This window comes from Cinclus cinclus, chromosome 1 (assembly GCF_963662255.1).
Source record: "Cinclus cinclus chromosome 1, bCinCin1.1, whole genome shotgun sequence".
Taxonomy (NCBI): Eukaryota; Metazoa; Chordata; class Aves; order Passeriformes; family Cinclidae; genus Cinclus; species Cinclus cinclus.
Window position 1 is genome coordinate 70,089,448 of NC_085046.1, and position 20,077 is coordinate 70,109,524.

At 40.2% G+C, this 20,077-nt stretch overlaps 2 protein-coding genes across 2 annotated transcripts; both read right to left on the reverse strand.

Moving 5' to 3' along the window:
* Positions 1-1,633: 1,633 nt before the first annotated feature.
* LOC134045536 (heterochromatin-associated protein MENT-like) lies at positions 1,634-9,483 on the reverse strand. The gene is made up of 8 exons (XM_062495394.1): positions 9,350-9,483; positions 7,855-8,031; positions 7,429-7,512; positions 6,896-7,033; positions 6,242-6,359; positions 5,360-5,502; positions 4,150-4,317; positions 1,634-3,095 (listed from the first exon to the last, which is right to left on the reverse strand). The coding sequence occupies exons 2-8, from the start codon at positions 8,020-8,022 to the stop codon at positions 2,682-2,684; spliced, it is 1,233 nt and encodes a 410-aa protein (XP_062351378.1). The 5' UTR covers positions 8,023-8,031; positions 9,350-9,483; the 3' UTR covers positions 1,634-2,681.
* A 136-nt stretch (positions 9,484-9,619) lies between these two features.
* Positions 9,620-19,715, reverse strand: LOC134045451 (serpin B10-like). Its single transcript, XM_062495278.1, has 8 exons — positions 19,402-19,715; positions 18,139-18,316; positions 17,020-17,133; positions 15,266-15,400; positions 14,776-14,893; positions 14,266-14,408; positions 13,521-13,676; positions 9,620-12,684 (listed from the first exon to the last, which is right to left on the reverse strand). The coding sequence occupies exons 2-8, from the start codon at positions 18,304-18,306 to the stop codon at positions 12,280-12,282; spliced, it is 1,239 nt and encodes a 412-aa protein (XP_062351262.1). The 5' UTR covers positions 18,307-18,316; positions 19,402-19,715; the 3' UTR covers positions 9,620-12,279.
* Positions 19,716-20,077: the final 362 nt, after the last annotated feature.

Consider the following 20,077-nt stretch of genomic DNA (forward strand, 5'->3'; position numbering starts at 1 on the left):
GGCTTCTTTTATTTCCTATTATCCTCCTCTAATGTGGTTTGCAATAAATTCACTTTGTACCTCTAAGACAAGCCTGTTTTACCCTTAGAGTTTTCTCCTGGTCCTTATCTCAATTCATGAACCCTCTGATAATTTTTTTTTCTTCTCTGTCCAGCTGTGGCAGGGGAGGGTGAGTGAGTGGCTTTTGTGGGTGCCAGTGTGGGTGCCACTGTTTGGTCAGTGTCAAACCACAACAGATGACATGAGGCAATGGGCACAGGCTGAAAACATGAAATTCAATTCTGAACATAAGAGAGAATGAAGATGGTCACTTATGAGGATGGTCAAACACTGGCACGGGTTGCTGAGAGTGCTTGTGTATCCTCCATTGGTGGAGACAGTTATTCAAAATCCAACTGGATATTGCCTTGTGCAGCCAACATCACCTTAGCCTGTTTGCATTAGTGGGTGGGACCAGATGATCTTAAATGGCCACTTTTACCCTGACAGTTCTCTGTTTCTGGAAGAGTTAGCCTGACCTGAGAGCCAGATGCTGGTTACCTTGACAATAATGCAGGGAAGCACAAATGAAGCAGCTCCAGTGTTGCTTGCAGTAGATGATCTCTGCAGAGGGTCACCTCCCCAGGTGGGTTCCTTTTCTTCTCTTTCACACTTTTCACTTGTATTCCAAGTCTTTCACAGGAATATGTACTCTTCAAAGAAAGCTGAGACTGAGTGGCTTGGAACCCAACCCAACCTTAGCACCTCTCACCAGCTGGCAGTCATTGTGCTGTAGTTCCTCAGAGAGCCTCAGTGGTGCTGTTTTCATTCTTCTTGTTTTTCACAGCCTTCACTTACGGGTTCTTCCACACCTAAAGAACAAACTTCCTAGTAAAGCCGAATCAATAGCATGCATCTGGGCTGCACTGGGGTAGGTCCTGAGGGACAGACAAAACAAATCCTGAGCTGTGGCTTACAGGCAAGGGAGGGCACAAATTTTATAGGTGTGGATATATTTTGTTGAATGGAGATGTAATTCTAAATAGAATACCTCCTGGGGAGGTGGATAAATTTCTAATTATAGGTGGAAATTTGTTGAGAGTAAATTATTTTAGTGGTACATCCCTCCTGCATTCAGATCCTGTTGTCTTACATAATGTTCTCTGACACATAATTGGACTACTGCAATGGCTGCAAAACTTGATGCTATTCCTTATGGCCACAGGGATAGCACAACTGCTGACCTCCCAAGCCACCAGAGGAAGCTGATGCTGCCAGTGCAGCATGGCCTGTTCATTCTTGTACATGGGCAAGAGGGATGTGTGGAAGGTTCATTTTTTTCACATTGCTTATTCACTCTTGAACATGGTCAAAAGGGATATTTGGAAGGTGCTGTTCTGAGCCATAGCCTCTCGTCAGTCTTATTGCTAGTGTGTTGTGAAAGGTATATTTGTAAATGCTTAGGGTGACATGCAGAATAACAGTGTTTGGAGGCCTGTTTGAAACCTAGTGAAAATAAGACACCAGTGTAGTAAAGTTTCTCAGCTTTGTCAGTTGGGATGGTGTGGTGGTTGATTTGGAATGACAAGAATGCAAACATGCTCCAGCTGTGCAGATTGCAGGACGCTATAAGAGAACCAAGTAAGCCAGCATCTTGAGTAACACAAAAACAACTTCAAGTTTATTTATTTTATTAAATGCAGCTCATGGTAAAATAGCAAGTGAAGCGTCAATCAAAATCAAAATTTCACTGGTGTTTCTGTCAATACCATGAATATCTTTGCTGAGATGCACTCATAAGGTACAAATCAAACATTGTTCAATATTACAGTTGGCAAGGAAGCTTTGTAGGTATTAACCAGAAAACAGGTATAATTAAGCAAAATTAAAAAGAGGAAGCAGGTTTAAATTCTAACAGGTTTAGATTATATATCAATAAAAGGTGGCAAGAAGGCATGTTGCTAATAGCATTTTTGTGGGTCAGAAATCTCATCAACCTTAAACTACAAAATTTAGAAAAATGAGGAACATAGCCTTACATTTTTGGGAGGTTGAAAGAGCAGGAGAGAATGAATGTGATGTGCCTATATACATATGGTGAGACAGGGGATGGTAAGGGGCATTCTGAGATTATTCTGGTTTTGTATGAAATTTTGTCCATTTCCAGCAGTCATTGAAATTTCAAATTAAGATTATGAAATAACATTGTAGTAAAAATGCAGGTTTACCAGTGAGGAAAAGAAAGCAAAAGAGAGCGTACAGATTTCTGCAAGTTTGTTTTTTTTCTTTTCAAGGTTCTTTTTCCTCTCTGTGAGAGTCAAGAGAATGAACAGCATCTCCCTTGAAATCAGCATTTGCCATAGGGTAGATGATGGCCTGAGTGCAGAAAGCTTTTATCATTCCACCTTACTTTTAAACAACAAAGCCATAAGAGCAGATTTGATAAAAGGGAGCAAAATTCTGCATTTTCTTTTCTGTTCATGACTGTCTCGTTAGGACAATAGAAAGAAACAGTAGAGGGGTGTTCTTTGGTGGTTCAGGATGGTTTCTGGATGCTGCCTTCTTTGAAGGGGGTTGGGTGGAAGGAAATGAACGGGCATTTTCAGTACAGGTTGCTGCATTGATTAAGGTTGAGATTTTAGCACTGCAGTTCACTTTTTCCTTTGAACAGTGAACTGTGGTTGCTGAGAGCAAGTAATAATTCATTCTAGAGGAGAGCAGCATCTACCAAAGAAGAGGATGCATTTGGAGTTGTTGTGTCTGATGAAGAAGTAGAAAGGGTGGTCAACCCTAAATTTCAGAACATGGCTAACATGTGCACTTGTTAGTTCTACAATGACAGCAGTAGCAGCAGCTGCTTCAGTACCCTTCTCGTCAACTGCAACAAAAGACTTGTGAAAAACTTTGGAGATCATCACTTTATCCTTCTCAGTCATTCCACTGAAATCAGCATTGCTGCTGAAGGAACTGCGCATTCCCATCCTGATCAGATTATCGCTGAGGTCGTATCTCTCTTCCATTTTGAATTTAGGTAGGTACAGATCCACAAGAGTCTTGGTCATCTTCTTGGAATCAGCCCATTCAGACAGCTTCTCATATGTCAGCTCTCTTTCCAGCTATCGTTTAAGAAAGAGAAGGAATTTAGTGTTTGCAGGGAAAAGCAATTAATTAACTATAAATTAATCAGCTTTATGGCAATGTAATGAATTAAACATTTTAAATAGTAAATTTGACATTTAGCTGAAAGCACAAAATAGAAATTGGTTTTACTGATGATCAGAGACAAGGTGCACAACAAATATCTGAGTCTTAATGCTGCAAAGTTTTGAGCAGCACCCTTTTTAAATTCATTCCAAAAGAGAGACACGAAGGGCATTCAACAGCTGCCATCCCCTGTGTTCTAGAATATCCTCTAGTTCTTTCCTCTCTTTTAATTCAGTCCTGATATGAATAAAATTGCTGTGTGGCACATGGTTTGGTCCAGTTCTATAAAATCCGGTGTTAATATTATTGCATGTTTGACAGCTTTGAAACAAAGTGCTTCCGGCAAAGTCTTTCACTGCCATTCTGTGTTCTGGGCACTATGTCACCAGGGTTCAGCTCAGATCAAATGGAGGAAAGCAACGAATGGTATAGACTCCAAGAATTTAACAGTCTTGGAATTATAGTAACTACAGCAGCAGATCTCATTATTGTAACAAATACAGTCTCAACAAAATCCTAGTTTTGCATAGAGCAGACAAATGGCAGGAGGGGAGAGGGGAGAAAAGAGTGAGAACAATATGGAAATAAACTCCCAGGCCATGGAGAAAAGGTGTCATCTCAGGAAGAACCTCTGACTTCTTGTGTGGTGGCTCTCTTGAACGTGCAAGGAAGGGAGGTTTAACCCTTACAGATCATGTAAAATTGGGTGTCAGTCAAGGGGTCTGTTGAAGAGCTGAGCATCTGATTATGCACAGTGTTGCCTGTCTTCAGTTCCTACCAAACTAAGGGTGCTCAGTATGGAAGAACTTTCTTGGGATTAGAGAAGTATTAAAATTAATTCAGCTAGTGGAGGAGGTCAAACAGCATGAGGCATGTCCTTGGAAAGGGAGATATTATTGTCAGCCTGCCCTTTTTTTTTTTAATGACTGCGCAGAATTACAGAATGGTTTTACCGTACTTTCTTACCTGCTCGAGACCCGTAGTGTTGTCTTTGATGTCATCAGGAAGGAGGATGAACATACTGAGTTCGCGTTTCACATATGGCAATTCAATCATTTTTAAATTCATTGTTTCCATTATGAGAACTGGAAATGTTTTTCTCATGTACATCATCTTTACAGGCTTGGTCTTGTTCTGCAAAGTATTTATAAGTAAGAAATCATTCCTTGAATGGAAGGGTGATAATGTCTTAGTGCAGTGCAGGGAGAGAAAATTTTATAAGAAGCTTTTAAAACAGTGATTTACCATCCATTTTCCAAAGCTTTTCTTGACTGGACAACATTGCTTATCTTGCTGTCCCAAAGCTTTTGTTGGGGGCTGAACTGAGATATTTTTCTCTTCTCTCCAAAACACGCCCAAGGAAGAAGAGAGTTAGAAATATATACAAGGATTAGGGGTATGAAGCAGATGTGGGATATGACCTTACAACACTCTGTCAGAAAAACAGCTGTGGTTCAAGAGGATGAGTGTTACGCAGCTTATCAGAGATAAAAAGTTTAACCAGCTGATTGCTTGACAAAAGATAACACTAGTGTCAGAGCAAAAGGACTTATGAGAGGAGTTCCTGGGAAGTGGTCCCGTTGTCAGGAGTACGTAACATCTATATCCCCTCATTCATGGAAGCAGACTATATGTACATGCTAATCAGAAGGTAGAAGGTATGCTTTGTGGAAGTTGCACAGAGGTCTTGTCTTTAACTGTGGATTCACTAACATCTCTTCTGGATACATGCCATTAACATTTCTTCTAGCCTCATGCAGCCATGCATCAATTCAGGGCACCCTGTTGCAGCTGTGTTTGAGCAGGAATGATTGTGCCCAGCCTGGTTGCACAGCGCAGAGGCCTGGTACAGTAATCATCCATGACATGCCATGTAGTTCCCATCCATGAAGCCTGGATTCTCTAAATCATGTTTTTACAATTCAGTCAATTTTAGCACTGTTTAACAGAAAGATTTTTAATGACTGTAGTGATTTTGGAAACAGCAACTGTTACCTGGAGCTCACTAACATTTACCTGAGCACATCCTAATGTGTCAGTGAGCTGAGCACTGACAGATTTTGCTGCAAACAGCTTTTCACTGAGCCTAGTTACCATAGGGCTACTTAAATGAGTTATGAAATGGAAAGATTTCAGCAATAACTGGTTGTTTACAGTAAGAAGAGGAGGAACTTACCTTGCTCAGTCGGAAGGGTTGCAGCTCTGTATCTTCTGCCTTAAATTTCACTTCCCATTCTGCCTTGAAGTAAATGGCATTTACCAGGATCAGCTTGGTGGAGTTGGTCACATCTTGTGGACCCAGCAAATTCTTGATTTTGCCTTTTGAAAGCACAAGAGTCAAGTTTCATTTGAGCATAGCACAGTGAGAACATTTTGATCAGTTTTTCTCTCAGTTCAGCGTCTTAGTAAAAAGTCCATGCCTCAGTGCCCTGCTCCCTAAAATGCTCCCCTGACATAAATTAATGCATTTCTTTCAATCTCCAAAGCTGTTTGCTGACCTGTCCTCCTGGCTAACTGACAGGGATTTACTCCTTCCTCCAAAAATGTCTCAGCTTCGTGGCAAGCAGCTAGAAGCAAAAAGCCTCACTGACTGGTTGCACCAGGTAGAAGGAGGAGTCCCTCTGCTCAGTGCAGGCTGGCACAGAAAGGCAGGCATCCCCCCTTGCCCGGGAGCACGCTGGTAGGCAGAGGTGTCTCTCCCCTCTGTCTGCTCTGCCAGTGGTGCCTAGGTGCAGCACTGGGGCACAGTTGTGCCTAAGGTTCATCTGCTGCAGAGCACAGCTCCCAGAATCAGTGGGAATCTCCTCAGGGAGCTCACTGAAGTCCAGATCGGATGTTTGAAGCTGCTTAAGTGCGCTACTCTTTCTCTGTCCTCCTACCACATCTCTGCTCACTGCACACATCCACATCAGAAGGCATGACCTGGCTGCTGCAGCAGCACCTGGGGAAGCAAGGGCACCTGCCCAAAGGAAATGGGGGAAGCAAGGGCACCTACCCAAAGGAAATGGCAGACTGACTTTGTGGGAGAGCAAAGATGTTGGGATTGAGCCCATCTTACCCTCAGTTTGTTTTTCAACCCAAGTGTTGATTTCCTTTCCTGACTGTTCTGGTGCTGTCTTAAAGTTAACCTTCTCTGGCTCTGCTTTGTAGTAGTTCTTACTGAGCTGTATATATGTCTGAAAAATAACAGAAAAGTGAGCAAAAAAGTTCTGTACTAGAGAAATATACTATTTTTTAATCCCTAAAGGAAGCTGTTAGCTCTTATACTTGGTAGATTATTGGACCTAGAGGACTGCAAGATCTTGCTCGTTACTTTCTGCTGGACTGTGGGTTAACAATTAAGAAAAAACCAAAGAATAGAAATTTCACATCTTTTGTTCCAAGATTTGTTTGGAGAAGTGAGGAAGTCTGTATGCATCCTATGGATGTGCTTATTTTAATTTCTCATTTAAAATTTTATATACTGGGGGGGTTCCAATATTAAAGGCACATTACATATAAAGGAATCCCTACAATACAGTCAAAGGCAATGCATCCTTAAATTCTGTGAGCAGACTGACTGGTATTTTCCAATTAAGGTTATCACTAGAGTCCAGAGCTCCTATTTGCAGTATTCAAAGAGAGCTTCCAACCTGTTCTATTAATGGCAAGTAATTTTAAAAAGAGACCTTTTTTTGCACTTTTTCTTACCATTCTCTGAGATTTAACTTACAGGCAATACTAGGAAGGTTTTTTCCACGTAAATGCGGTTGGCACTTTTCAGGGAGTAGGTGCTTCTGGGTTTGTTGATGGCAGTTAGGAGCTTCTTGAAGCCAGAATGGATATCTGCAGCTTGCTTGTTTTCAGGATCCTTGGAAAAAGAAACCAAACACTCAGCAATTTCATTTTTGCATGAAGCTTTCAAAACATGCTAAGTAATATATATAGGAGAGGGATTTGGGTTCCCCTTCCTTACTTCTTATTTTCCCTAATTTACCATCACTGCAATTTGCAGGGCTCTGGTCATGACTGGATTAACTGAATTGCCATGTAACAAACCTTCCAGACTATCCCAGTGACTCATCCTTTCATGCTTCTGAGAGTCTGAATGAGTGAAAGGAATTGAACTTCAACCTATTGTGAAGTGTGGTTGGGGTTTGTACTTTAAAGAGGGGTGCAGACAATAAATACTGGACTCCTAAAGTTGTATCTTGACATTTTGATTCTGGAGGTTTTTTATCATGGAATTTCAGTTCTAACAGATACCAATTTTCTTCTCTTTGGTCTCCCCCGAGAAGGTCTGGCCACAGAAGAAGCTTCAGCTCCTGCTTCCAGGGTGAAATGAAGGACCTGCAAGCAGAGTTTCCAAAGGTAAGAAATAGGCACGAAGGACCTTCTGAAGCTTAAAGTCAAATGGGGATCAAATGGTTGTCACGTTTCTCTCCTTGTGATAACTCACTGTGCTATCTGATGCTTAGATGGCTAATCAAAGAGATGCTGAAGCTGTAGTGACAATAAATCCCATGGAATCCAATGAGTAGTGCCACCCCCCTCCCAGAGTACCAACGCAGTGCTCCTCTCTGCATGCTGCAAGGCAGAACTCCCTTCCACACCTGTTTCTCCCAACAATAGGAATGTGTTCGTGCAAATCCAAATGGCTGTTCCCATGATGATAGTACAAAAGCAACCTACCTCTGCCATCTCAGTTGCTGTAGTTCCTTTTGCTCCCAGGTATGTCAGAGACAGAGCAGCTGATATGCTCCAAGGGGAGAAGAAAATGTTTTTTCCCTTGTTGGTCTCATCCAGCTTGTTGAAAAGATCAACAGTAAACTTGCCAACTGATGTGGAGACCACTTCCATTTTTACAGGCTGCAAAGAAGCAACAGATGAGAATTGTACTATTTGAATGTTTTAATTTTTGTACACAGTACCCATTAGTGAGAAATGCTGCACGTGCAAGACAATCCATTTAAACCACTAAAACTAATAGCATAGTTGTATGTTTATCTTCCACACAGATACTGCTTGCCACCTGTTAAGACCACCAATTTCTTTTAAGTTTTTTTTCATCTTTTATACAGCTGCAGTTTTCTTTGTGATTCTTTCTGCCTTTGATTTTCAAAGATGTGCAGATTTGTAACCTCTGTATTTCTTTTCCTTTTTTGTCCTTAACTATTGATTTATCAAAGCAATGTTCCAAGGGGAACTTAGATGTATTTTTAGTACATTGTTTCACAACATGTTTAAGTTTCCCAGTACATTGTTTCACAACATGTTTAAGTTTCCCACTACAACATTTTGGATCTGTATAGAATTAAGAGCTGATACTGCAAAAGGATTTAGGCATAATTTTAGGCTCATTTCCTTTTCCTGGCCAGCAACGTATTCTGAGTAGTTTCATGAACAGCAAAGCTGTTGTTTCCAATTAGACTTATGCAGTTTTTTCATTGTGTGTACCTACCAACCCTTCTGTACGTTCCAGCAATTTTATTTCCCCCAGAAACTGACAGATGCCTTGAGGTTGTGAGTGCTCCAGGCTTTAAGATAGCTGTAACACCTATAGTAACCTATAGTAACACCTGACTCATGTAATTTGCCACTCAAGAGACCAGAAATGCTTATATTATTGTTGTTGTTGGTATCAATATTTGCATCTATGGAAAGGAGCAATAAAAATGGTGGGGAAATCTCTGAAGTCTGCAGGTATTTATGAAGTGTTTGGTTTTCAAACAACTACGTTCTTTCTGGCAGTCAGTATGCCCTCAGGACCAATCTGTACCACACAGTGATTTTCTTTCCTTTGAGAACACAGCCAAGAGGGCATCAGGATGGGAATTTCTGTTTTCAGCAATGAATACTCCTCTGAATCTCTGGTCTGTTAATGTGCAGTGCTGTGCCTTCACCTCATATAGAGAATTATTTTATGAAAATGAAGATTTTAAGTGTAATGCAGTTTACTCTCTACCCTAAGAAAACTTTCCTGCTTGTGAATAATTCTGTCCCAAATTAGCAGTTTTCCTTAGGCTTACAAAATTATTTTCTCTAATGGTTGAAATTTAGAAAAACACAAGGCAAGAATAATGCATTATTACACAGGTATATTATCATTTATCCATACGGTCACACATGGCACAGATTACTTTTAAAAAACATAATAAAATTTACTTAAATTGATTTAAATATTTACCTTCAACCCCGTGAGAGAGAAGACTTAGGTCTTGTCATCAGTCAGGTTCTGCATTTGTGTGTTAAGCGATTTTTAAATTAAGGAACATACTCCTTGTCCCTCCCTTTCCTTTTTATCTCCATCCAGGTTGCTTCCACCTACTCAAAGTTCCTTTCTACCACATCCCCAAAAGATCTTATGAAATTTTGGCCTTTTTGTTGACCTGCTCACTTTTCAGGTTTATACATTTCAAAAGGACTTGAACTAAAATCTCAGGTCTGTTGTTGCACCACAATAGCCTACTGACAGGATAGCAAAACAAGTTGCTGATTACGAAGGTCTTCTGGTGTTGTGGAGATAACTGCTCTGTTGTTTAAAATGAGTGACTTTTTAAAAGGTTACACAAAACTTGGTTTTGACTTCTGGATTTAAGCAGACATTGAGGATCTGATTCTCCTCTCTGCGTGTCCTGGGTTTCAAATGCAGTACCTCAGCATAAAACACCAATCTTAGTGATTAAATTGGATACTAGGAGTCCAGCTTCAGGCTGAATATCATTAGGAACACAGACAGAGGCAAAACTATGAAGGAGGGTATGGTATGGACACCCCACTGGTTGTGTTGGTGAAGAAATCTCATTGCAGTCATGGCTGGGAATCATTTGAGACAAACACTGCAAAACCCTGAGTTACTGCAGAGTAAGGAGGAGGGTAAGAATTGAAACAACCCTAGTGGGTGGGCTCAAGCAAAGACAGAGAGAAACAAGAGAGGTAAACATGGCACAAGAGCTGTCACTTTGAAGTCCCAGAAGAAAGACAGTGATGGAAGAAGAACATGGTGACAACAACTCTAAGACTTTAGAGAGCAGGGGAAGGTGCAGGAAAGGAAGGAAATTGCAATGTGTGCTAAGCATTTTACTGCAAGCCTCATTACAGGAATACAGTGGGTCTTGAATTCTAAAAAATGTCAAAAATCAGTGTTGTGCAAGGCAATGAAGAAATGCCAGAAATTAAACAAGTGCTAGTTTTAGTATGGCAAGTTCTCAAAAAATCTGGATAGGGGAAAAGTCAGCTGAATGGTTAGGTGGTGAGAAAACCCAAGCCAGGAGACTCCCAAGTCCCAAAGATATATACTGTGAACAAGGTAGTTGCCTTTGCTAGTCAAGATGCAAGCATGCCATGCAGAATAGGAAAGGGAGATGGCAAGGCAGAGTGGTTTTTGACAAGAGAGGAAAAAAAATCACAGATATTAATTGAAAGGAGTGTCCAGAGATCAACATCCTGCTTGGAGCAGGACTGTGAGTAGATAAAGTTAGCCACAGCCCTTCCAAGGATGAGGATTCCACATTTCTAGCACTGCTATTCACCCTGGGAAAAGGTTGTTCCCTAATGTACAACTCACTTTGCATGTGTTGTGGCCATTGCCACTCAGTAACGATATGGCACTGCCAAAAGACATCAACTGTGTAATCTTTGCAACCATGCTTAAAATAAGGAGAAAGAAAAGATGGCTGACACTTCCATTGACTTTACAGGCCTGAGTGAGTCTGTGTTCATGTTGACATGGTTTTGTTTCTCCTTGACCTTCCAGGTGTGGCTTTTCTGTCTTTATTCCCAAGGCATATCAGGAAATGCTTAACAATCTTATCCATGGGGACATGCTGCTCTTCCATGAGGTGAAGGACAGCATGGCAGAATTGGATCTGAATGCACAGGGATCTAGTGTCATTTTTCATGACTGAGACAGGCAGAAGGCATTTCTCTTGGGGCTCTATAGGAATAGTATAAAGCAAGAGTTTCATAACACTTTTCCTATGTTCCTTCCCATTTGGGAAGCAGAGCCAGATGGGACCCTGGGAGCAGCTGACCACTTTATAGTAAAGAGAAGGGACTCAAGGACGGTCTGCAGTGTCTTCTCTGCCAGGAAAATGGAGTCCTGCTGTTTCAAGATGTGTTTGTAATAAGATGCTGGTGGTGATGTGTCAGTCCATTACAAAACCTGGTTCTTTGCTCTCTGTTGTGAATTCAGGTAGTCAGGAGCATTCCCTGCAAACATGCATGACTGATCAGGACACTCTCTTAGGAGAATGAGCAGTGACAGGAGTAAATATGATCTGGGAGATTCACATTCATCTTCCAGAAGGTACTTATAGCCATTAGTATTGCTTGTATTACTATTAGACTTGATTCTCCCATTTGATCTTGTCTCAAACCAGTGAATAAGTAGCAAAGTAAAATGAGAGCAAAGCAGTACAGTGCTAGGCTGGAAGTAGTGTTGGAAGGATGAAAGTTTACAAAGGAGAAGGTTGTGAGGCACATGTGTTTTATTTTCCTAGTTTTATAGTGTTGTTAAATATTTTCCAACTGCTGTGGGACAGAGATTAGAAAGTACACATGTTAGCTCCTTTTTGAGCAAGAAGGAAGCACCACTATTAGGAACAAAGGCAATTTTGTGTTACTGGTTTATTTCATATCCAGTTCTGCCAGGCTGCAAAGTTGGTAAAAAACTGACAAGAATGTGGGTGAGTAGCCTGCCTTGGGATCAGCATGAGCTGAAACCAATGGAGATGCAGAAGCATTCTGCAAGAAGATTTTCCTGGAGTTTTTTTTTGTCTTAGGCATCAAAACTTTAAAATTACTTGTTGAGCTCAACTCAGTCTGTACTGAATTGTGGAAGTTTTGGTTCAGAAAGTGCTGAAAAGACAAAGTAACGTTCTTCTTTGCACAGTTTGGAACTTAGCATGTAGTGCTAGCATTCTGGGGTTCTTTGGCCATGGAAATGAGCCAGAGGCATAAATTTGAGGTTATTTTTCAGAAATACTCTCTTCTAACATTGAGAGATTTGTCAACAGTACAGGAAAATTAAGAAGTGCACAGGTTATTGAGATGTTCCTTGTGGTGTGTATTTAGTTCATTTTTCTTGTTGCAATAACCTGTTTAGTAATCGAGTTTCTAGGGGGAAGAAAACCTTCCCAAGAAGAGGATGGTCTTTGTCTTGTTGTGCCTGATAAAGAAGAGGAAAGGGTGATCTGCCAAAAAGATAACAGTAGCACCAAGGCTTCGTGATGTCAGTGTTGCCGAACTGGCAGCTGCTGCTTCTGTGCCTTCTTCATTGACTTCCAGGTAACACTTGTGAAAAACTTGGGACAAAAAGAGATCACCAGTCTTGGACATTGCTGTGAAATCAGCTTGACCTTTTGTGAAGGCATCTTGTATCCCCATCCTGCTCAAAGTAGATTTGAGGTCATATTTCTCTTCTAATGTGAACCTGGGCAGATAAACTTCCATGTTCATTTTTTCCATTAGTTCTGGATTGGTCCATGCAGACAAGTTTTCAAAGGTCAATTCTCTTTCTAGCTGCAGTTAGTGAAAGAAAATTAGAAAATTAAGGAATGTTCAAAAACCTATGCCCTAAGGGCTATTTCCTCACTTTTCTTAAATGCAGAACTTTTTAAGAGGTTGTAAGAGCACAAGAAAAACATAAAGAAGCAGCAGTTTGGAGAAATTTTTAACTAAAGGAGAATGTCTTTCTATAGTATATCAATGCAGTATTTGAGCTGTTTTCAGTAATTATCAGGGAATATAGCAGCGCTACAGTAGTCTGGTTGAAATTTTGTTTCCAGTGGTGTCTTCCCCACATTTTAGAATTTACGGTAAATAGTTTTTATCCCACTCCCCCACACACAACAACTTAACAAGGAAAATTTCTGCCAGAGGCAGAATCAGGCTTTTTACAGAAGGTGGCAGTGTCCATACATATTAGTTCTGGATATCCTGGAACATAACAGAGGCTGCCCATTTTTTTTTTTGTGGGTAATTTTTGGGAAAGAAATCATATCTGTCTGAATTGGTCCAGACGGTGGATCTCAGCAGGGCTGGTTTTATGTTCTCATTTTTGTGTGGCTGGAAAAGGGGCAATTTTATGGGGTTTGGGCTACCTGTTTCCAGGACTGATCAACTTTAGCAACCACAGACATGCTGGCTTCCAGGACTAAGAAATCTAGTCTGAGCTTCAAGAGCTTCAAGCTCACAGTACAAGACCAGATTTGGGATTTGTTTACCTTGAGCCTGATCAGTACCCTCCTTCCTAGAAACATGACTGCAGCCTGATCTTGTACCTCACACATGCATAACATAAATACATAATTACACTCTTTGTTTTTCACATTATTTATATTCTTAGGCTTTTTTACCTTTTGTAAGCCGGAGATGTCACTTGGTAGCAGGATAAACATGCTGAGGTCGTTATTGACGTATGGAAGCTCAAGAACGTCCGCCTGAACTGATTCTATGTAGTTTAAGTTAAATTTATCCCTCAGGTACATCATGGGCACTGGTTTAGTTGTATGCTGCAACAAATCACATTGAATGTTTTACATTTGTACTCTCAACAGTAAAAGGACTGAGTTAAAGTAGCACAGTGGATGTTTATTGCATTTATTCTGCAAGATGTCCAGTGTGTCTGAGACATCCTTTGTGGGTAGGATACAGAACACAGGATCTTCAGAGGATCCCTGGAAGGCACTGGAAAGGCACTGGGAGGTGTGGCATGCTTTCTGAGCTGTCTCAGATGACACCAGCTGTAGGAAACTATATGCTGCTATGAGTTGTTGAATAGTTAAAAGTGAAAATATAAAGAACTAACCCATACTGTTTTGTTCACCTCTTTTTTTCCCCTGCCTTTGGAGAATGGAAGTTTTTTTGAAGTCAGCTTCTGACAATTTGTTTATGTCTCAGGGCCTGGTATGTGTGTGCGGTTTAAGTGCTGAAGGTGTGGTGAAATAAATATACTCAATATACTGAATGCTTTAAATAAAATAACTATCCCACCACATGGATTTAAAGGGTGACAGGATTTCTCCCTCCCCCTCCTCTCCTCCCATCTTTTTCAGGTTTTTCCACCTGCAGTGTAGGAAATAGGGCAGTATATTGCCTTACCATGTTTATTCTGAAAGGCCTTTGCCTTGTAGCTTCAGCTTCAAATTTTGTTGCCCAATTTCCTTTGAAGTAGAGTGCATTTATCAGGACTAGCCTGGTGAGTGAATCTACAGATCCAGAAGGCAGTAGATTTTGAATTTTACCTGGAGAAAACAGAGGGAGAGTCACACATCTGTGCAGTTTCTCTGTTTCAGTCTAAGTGATGGAACAGTTTCTGGGGATATCAACCAGGGAAATTGTAAATGCTGACAGCAGCCGTCTAGCTGGAGATTATTCACAAATATGTAGTTACTGGGGTAAATTTTATTTACAAAGAAGAATAAGCCATATATTCCTCACACACTGAGATGGAGGACACTAATTTTAGTAAGAGTTTGTCAGTAGATGCATAATTTAGGAAAGGTCTGATTTACCTTTCTGAGGTGAATTGTTTACCTGTCATAGGCCCCTTGGGCACAGAGAAGCTAAAATTACTCCTTTTTGATTTGGAAAGGGGAGGCTGGAACTTACCTTCAGTCTGTTGCTCAACACTGGAATTGATCTGTCTCCTGATTTCATCTGCTGCTCCCACAAAGTTGACTGATTGTGGCTCTGCATTGTAATATCTCTTGGCTAACAATAAGTATTCCTGCAGTGCAATAGAGACACCTGACTGAGGTTTGCTGCCTGCCAATATGAGTACTACTATAGCCAGAGATAAAAATTACATGGGCACCAGCACAGTGTTTTCTCAAAGGAAAAAGTATTTTTAGTGGAAACACTTGGTTTACACATTCTCATCTAACTACATCTACAAATCACTCTAAGATTAGATACACATCCCAAAAACCTAAAATTTTAGTGTCCAAAGTCTAAGGAAAATATCATAGAACATATTAATGTTAAGGATAATAACATAATTTGCAAATGTAGAGAAAATATTTAAAAGTATATGGTTTCTGTTGTCATAGGTAGATCATGAAGATTAAATGACACTGTATAATCTGAATAAAAGTCTTACCTTACTGAAAGGCAATGATTTTTCTCCATATAACTGGTTGACACTTTGAAGTACATAATTTTTAGTGGGTTGGTTGATTTCAAAGCTGAGTGCTTTAAACCCAGTATGGATATTATCTGATTTTCCAATCTCTGTCTTGGAGAAAGAGAAATAAAAAGGACATTATTTATGTGTTGTGTAAAAATCCTGATTTTTTTCCTTCATGCAGATTCATGTAAAGTATTGCTGTTCAGGTGATCTGTTACCTATATTACAGCAGAAGAGGTGCTCTAAACTGGACAGCTATTAAAAGAATTATTTAAAAGTATTAAAAATTGCAGATGTGGCATAGATATTGTGGGCATCTTGGAATGCAAGTGTTCAGAGTCTGAACTATGTAAAATATTTAAGGGTTTATAAGTGGATATTGTGAAACTTAGGATATCCAGAAAACAAGTGTCAGAGAGTAATTCTTAAACAATGCATGAGATTTGGCTCTATCACTCCCTTAATTTATGAAAGTAGTGTTACATGGAAGGTGTGCCCCTAAATTTCTTAATCAATCTCTTAATATTTTGTGGTTTGTTGTTTTGGGTTTCTTTATGTTTCAGTAATTGCAGTAAATTCTCTAAATTGCAGTGACAGGATTAAATAAATGTGAGTTCAGGGTCTCCAATGAGCTCAAGGAAGAAGCTGTGAGTTAGTAAGTTAAAAATCTGCGCCTGTGCTGTATTCATCTCATCATTATATCAGAATCAGAGGCACGAACAGACCCTTACATCTCCAAAGTGTTAGAACCCATAGCACTACCCACTGTGCTACCCATAGTGCTACCAATAGGACTCTAATTCTTACAATTAGGGCAAGTGTTACTCATGAGGAACAATCCCTCTCCTGTTCATGCAGTGCAAATGAGATGTTGACATAACCCCGAAATAGATCTTCCTACCGTGGGATTTGGCTGTGGGATGCAGATCCATTCATCAAAACTAGTAGCAGTTGGGGTTTTGTGGGCAGACTACAGAGAAACAGCTCACCCCCCTCAAGAATAAGGATGACAGGAAAGAGCAAGGAGAAGAGTTTGATATCACCATTTTTGGATTGTCAACTAGGACAAAGCCATTACTGATTCAGAGAGATTTCATTTGCTTTTCTGTGTTGTTCTGCCATGTTAAATTACATGCAAGTTGGGACAAGATGCCTACCAGTATGGCAAAAGGGTTATCTCAGAAATAAAATTATTCCTATTTCTCTTAGATTTATTGCAGACAACTGGTCTAGTTTGGAAAATCCCAACACGTAAATTTGTATTGTTAACATCTCAATTGAAATGGAGACTAATTTCTGAAACATATAGGTAGCCTGGAAAAGTCAGTGTTCTGGTTTTCTTCGTCTTGATGCTGCAATCAGATGTTTGGAAGAGTATCACTTTCCTTAGGATTAGCCCTCTGAGGTAAGAACTGTGCTAGCTTTTGAATAGTAATTGTTTGAGAAAGAAATCTGTCCTCAGAGCTAAAGGAAAAAATCAAAAGATCTATTGATCATCAAATGTTAAATTTTGCAAATTTGAGGTTACATCATGCAATTCTGTGTAAAAGGGGGAAGCATGTAATAAGTGTTGCTTTAGGTGGATTATCACACAAGGCTGCACCAAATAATTTTGTACACTAAGTCTGAGGAAGGCAAGCATAGGCAAATGCAAATGTGAAAGGAAAGTACAAGCAGGAGAAGATGTGGCTGTGCCCATAGCTTGCACACCAGCTTGGGTGAGTTACCTTCTGGAAACATGCACGTCGATTGGATAGACTCTCTTCTGTTCTGGAGTAGACATGCATTCTTATGGTTGTGGTGACATTTTTGGCTCCTTCAGCTTTGTTAAAGTGAAGTACCTGTAGTGGAAAAAACAATCATAAATGCAACAATAGAAAATTTGCTGTTTCAGTGAAATTTTTCACAGACATCAAAGGGACTGGCAATGAGGACAGTCAAGATCAGATTTTATTCTTGTGTCCAGTCCTTACTGAATAGGAAATCTTTGTATAGGTCTCAATGCCCATGTGTACAAAATGGCTTGTGCAAACTAAGCTGAAGGCTGCAGGGTGAAACTCTTACATACCTGGCCTTTGTTGAGGAATCTTCCTGCTTTGAGTTATGCCCTGGGATGACCAGTTAACACCTGGAAAGAGCCAGTTACCCCCAGATGGAGTCTACCACAAAGTTTTAATGGAGTTCTGCTGTGTCAAAAAGCCTGAAAATTCTGTGGGCAGTTTCATGCCTTAAATCCCTTTCTCCGGACTTGTTCATTTTACCCAGGCTACAAATGGGGTGCAAACAACCTTGGAACAGTTTTCAGAAGAGCTGTGCCTTTTGTTTTGTTTTGTTTTGTTTTGTTTTCTCTTCATCCTAACAAAAGATCACTCATTTTTTACCCTACTGGGTCTCTTTTGTCCTGTAAATCAGGAGTTAGATCATTTCCTTAGCAGGTGGGACAACTTCTGCCTTAGCAGATGCAAACTCACAAGACTCCTCTCCTACGACAGGAGCTAGGTACCTGAATTGTTTGGTAACCATGCAATGTGGCTGTCCTCACTGCCCCTGATGACACTACTAACTTTGAACAAGTGCAACTTGGCAATTTCAGTAAGTAATTTTGCCTGTAAAATACATACCCCAAAGAAAGGGTTGTAGTCTCAACATGGTTTTTCTCTAATCTTGTAGATGTGGATTTATGTTTAGCAAAGAGTAAAACTTGAAATAACTATAGGGGAGAGCCCTCAAAACTCTACACATAATATGCTTTTCCTCTGTTTCATCACAGCAAATTTCTGGCATGGAGGACATTACTCTAAGAGATCAGCTCTTTCAGACAGGTACTTTTAGAAGCCCAGACTCACCTTTGCCATCTGATCTGCTGTGTTGCCTTTGGCTCCCAAATAAACAGTAGCCAGGGCAGATGAAATACTCCAAGGAGAGAACAAAATATTCTTGTCACCATCTTCCTGACATTGCTGTTTGAAAAAGTCAAGAGCAAAGCTTGTGTTTGCTTTGTTCAGTGTATCCATTGTCCTGAAGCTGCACAGAAAGACAGAAAAGATGCTATTCATGAACCACTAACTATGATTGCTATTTGTTTAGAAGTTCCTCTTCACTGTTTGAACTTTTTTGTGATTAAAAGGCTTTCTAAAACTGCCTATACAAAGAATGAGGAGCATTAACTCTTATAAAGTCACATGAAGTTTAGCATGTCCTTTTTCACTGATGGCATCAGCTATCATTTTTAGTGATGAGCCAGCCTCTAGCTGTATTTCATATATTGTTCACCGGGAGATTTATTGCACTGCCTTTGCAGTATCTTGGAGTGAGAGTTGATAGCGTTATCCAGCAAAGCCTGGACTAGAGACCACTGAGAAACTGTCTCTTATGACAAATTTTATGCTTCAATTTGTTCAAGAGCCTTTTGATCCTCGTCTCTATACTGAACAAATACTCTGGTAACAGGAGCAGTCAAACCATTCCTTTAGGTCAAGATGAAACACTCCTTCCTTTAATTGAGCAGGCACTGCCCCAACTATTGCATGCTAAGCGTCCTGAATTACTATTCTGACTTGTAAAAATGTCCTGAAACCCTGTCTTAGAGCACCAGCCCAGATCCTAGCATCCCAGTTCTTCTGTAATACAGGTTTTCTATATTCCACAGACCACAAAGGCTGCTATTTTTCATTTGCCTTGCAGGTTTAGCTGAGGTTTCTAGTCAGGGACTAAGAGCTATTTTGGTTGGTATAGGATGGCCTTAGAATTAAAGATAGTTTGTGACCCTAGTAGCTTGCAAACCAGGAGCTAAACTGATCATTCTAAGCACTAAAAAGTACAAGTTACCTGACTTAGGCAAAGACAATGGTTCTTAGTGTGCTGTGATATATGTGCTAGTCAGTGAGCTCTAGAAATTATAGAACACTGAACAATAAGTTGCTCTTCCTGTATATTTTTAAGACTTTAATCTTCTAGGCTATGCCTGTGCAATCTTAGTTAATTACTTTCCTGAGCAGTAATTGTTTCCAGTTCAGATACCTGATACCTTTTTTCCTATGCATTTGTCAACAAAGCAACATCAGCCAAGAAAAAGTGAAATAAATAGTATCTAGAAGTAATTACAGTACCTTGTTTTGTGCAGGGAGAAACACTGCTGCTCTGGGTGTCTCCAAGGCTTCTGCAGTTCACATGAAGGGTAGGATGAATTTATAGTGTGCCTGGCGAGTTCTGCAAAGGTTCTTATGACTCATGACTCTACAATGTAATATGCCCTATAGGCCACATCCCTGCGGAAGAACTGAATCACCTCGGAGAAGGATGTGAAGTGATGGTAAGAATGATACCATACAAGAATTTTACAAAAGTGACTGCTTAAGTATTTCTATAAACACTTTTGTGGCAACAGGCTAGTAACAACTTGAGGCCACAGTACTTTGAACAATCTTTCCTTTATGGTTTGGAGAGTTTAAAAAAAGGCAGTCACTGACCTACTTCTTTTATGGTTTGTCTTATTGAATTTATCTCTGAGAAACAGACAGAAAAAAAAAGAAAGTGACTTCTTGTGTGTGAATCTGTCTATTGCCTGCTTCCTTCTGAGAAAGTATTTGTCATTCCTGGTGGGTTTCTGTTTTGGAAAAATGGGTTTTCTTAATCTTGAAGGATTCTAAGACTGTATAGCTAGGGAAACTGTAACTATGAGATAGGGAAGGTTAAGAGACAGGCAACAGCCCTTGCTTGTATTAACAGTGGGCAACATCACTTGAACTTAGTGTGGGTCTTAGATTAGACATAATTTCTATTTCC

Coding starts and splice junctions, on each gene's coding strand:
- LOC134045451 (XM_062495278.1), bottom strand. CDS start 18,306: ATGGATACACTGAACAAAGCAAACACAAGCTTTGCTCTTGACTTTTTC. Junction 14,409..14,775: donor TGTTGAGCAACAGACTGAAG/GTAAGTTCCAGC, acceptor TGTTTTCTCCAG/GTAAAATTCAAAATCTACTG. Junction 12,685..13,520: donor ACATCTCCGGCTTACAAAAG/GTAAAAAAGCCT, acceptor CACTAACTGCAG/CTAGAAAGAGAATTGACCTT.
- LOC134045536 (XM_062495394.1), bottom strand. CDS start 8,022: ATGGAAGTGGTCTCCACATCAGTTGGCAAGTTTACTGTTGATCTTTTC. Junction 7,513..7,854: donor CAGCAACTGAGATGGCAGAG/GTAGGTTGCTTT, acceptor CTCTGCTTGCAG/GTCCTTCATTTCACCCTGGA. Junction 5,503..6,241: donor GGTTGAAAAACAAACTGAGG/GTAAGATGGGCT, acceptor TGCTTTCAAAAG/GCAAAATCAAGAATTTGCTG.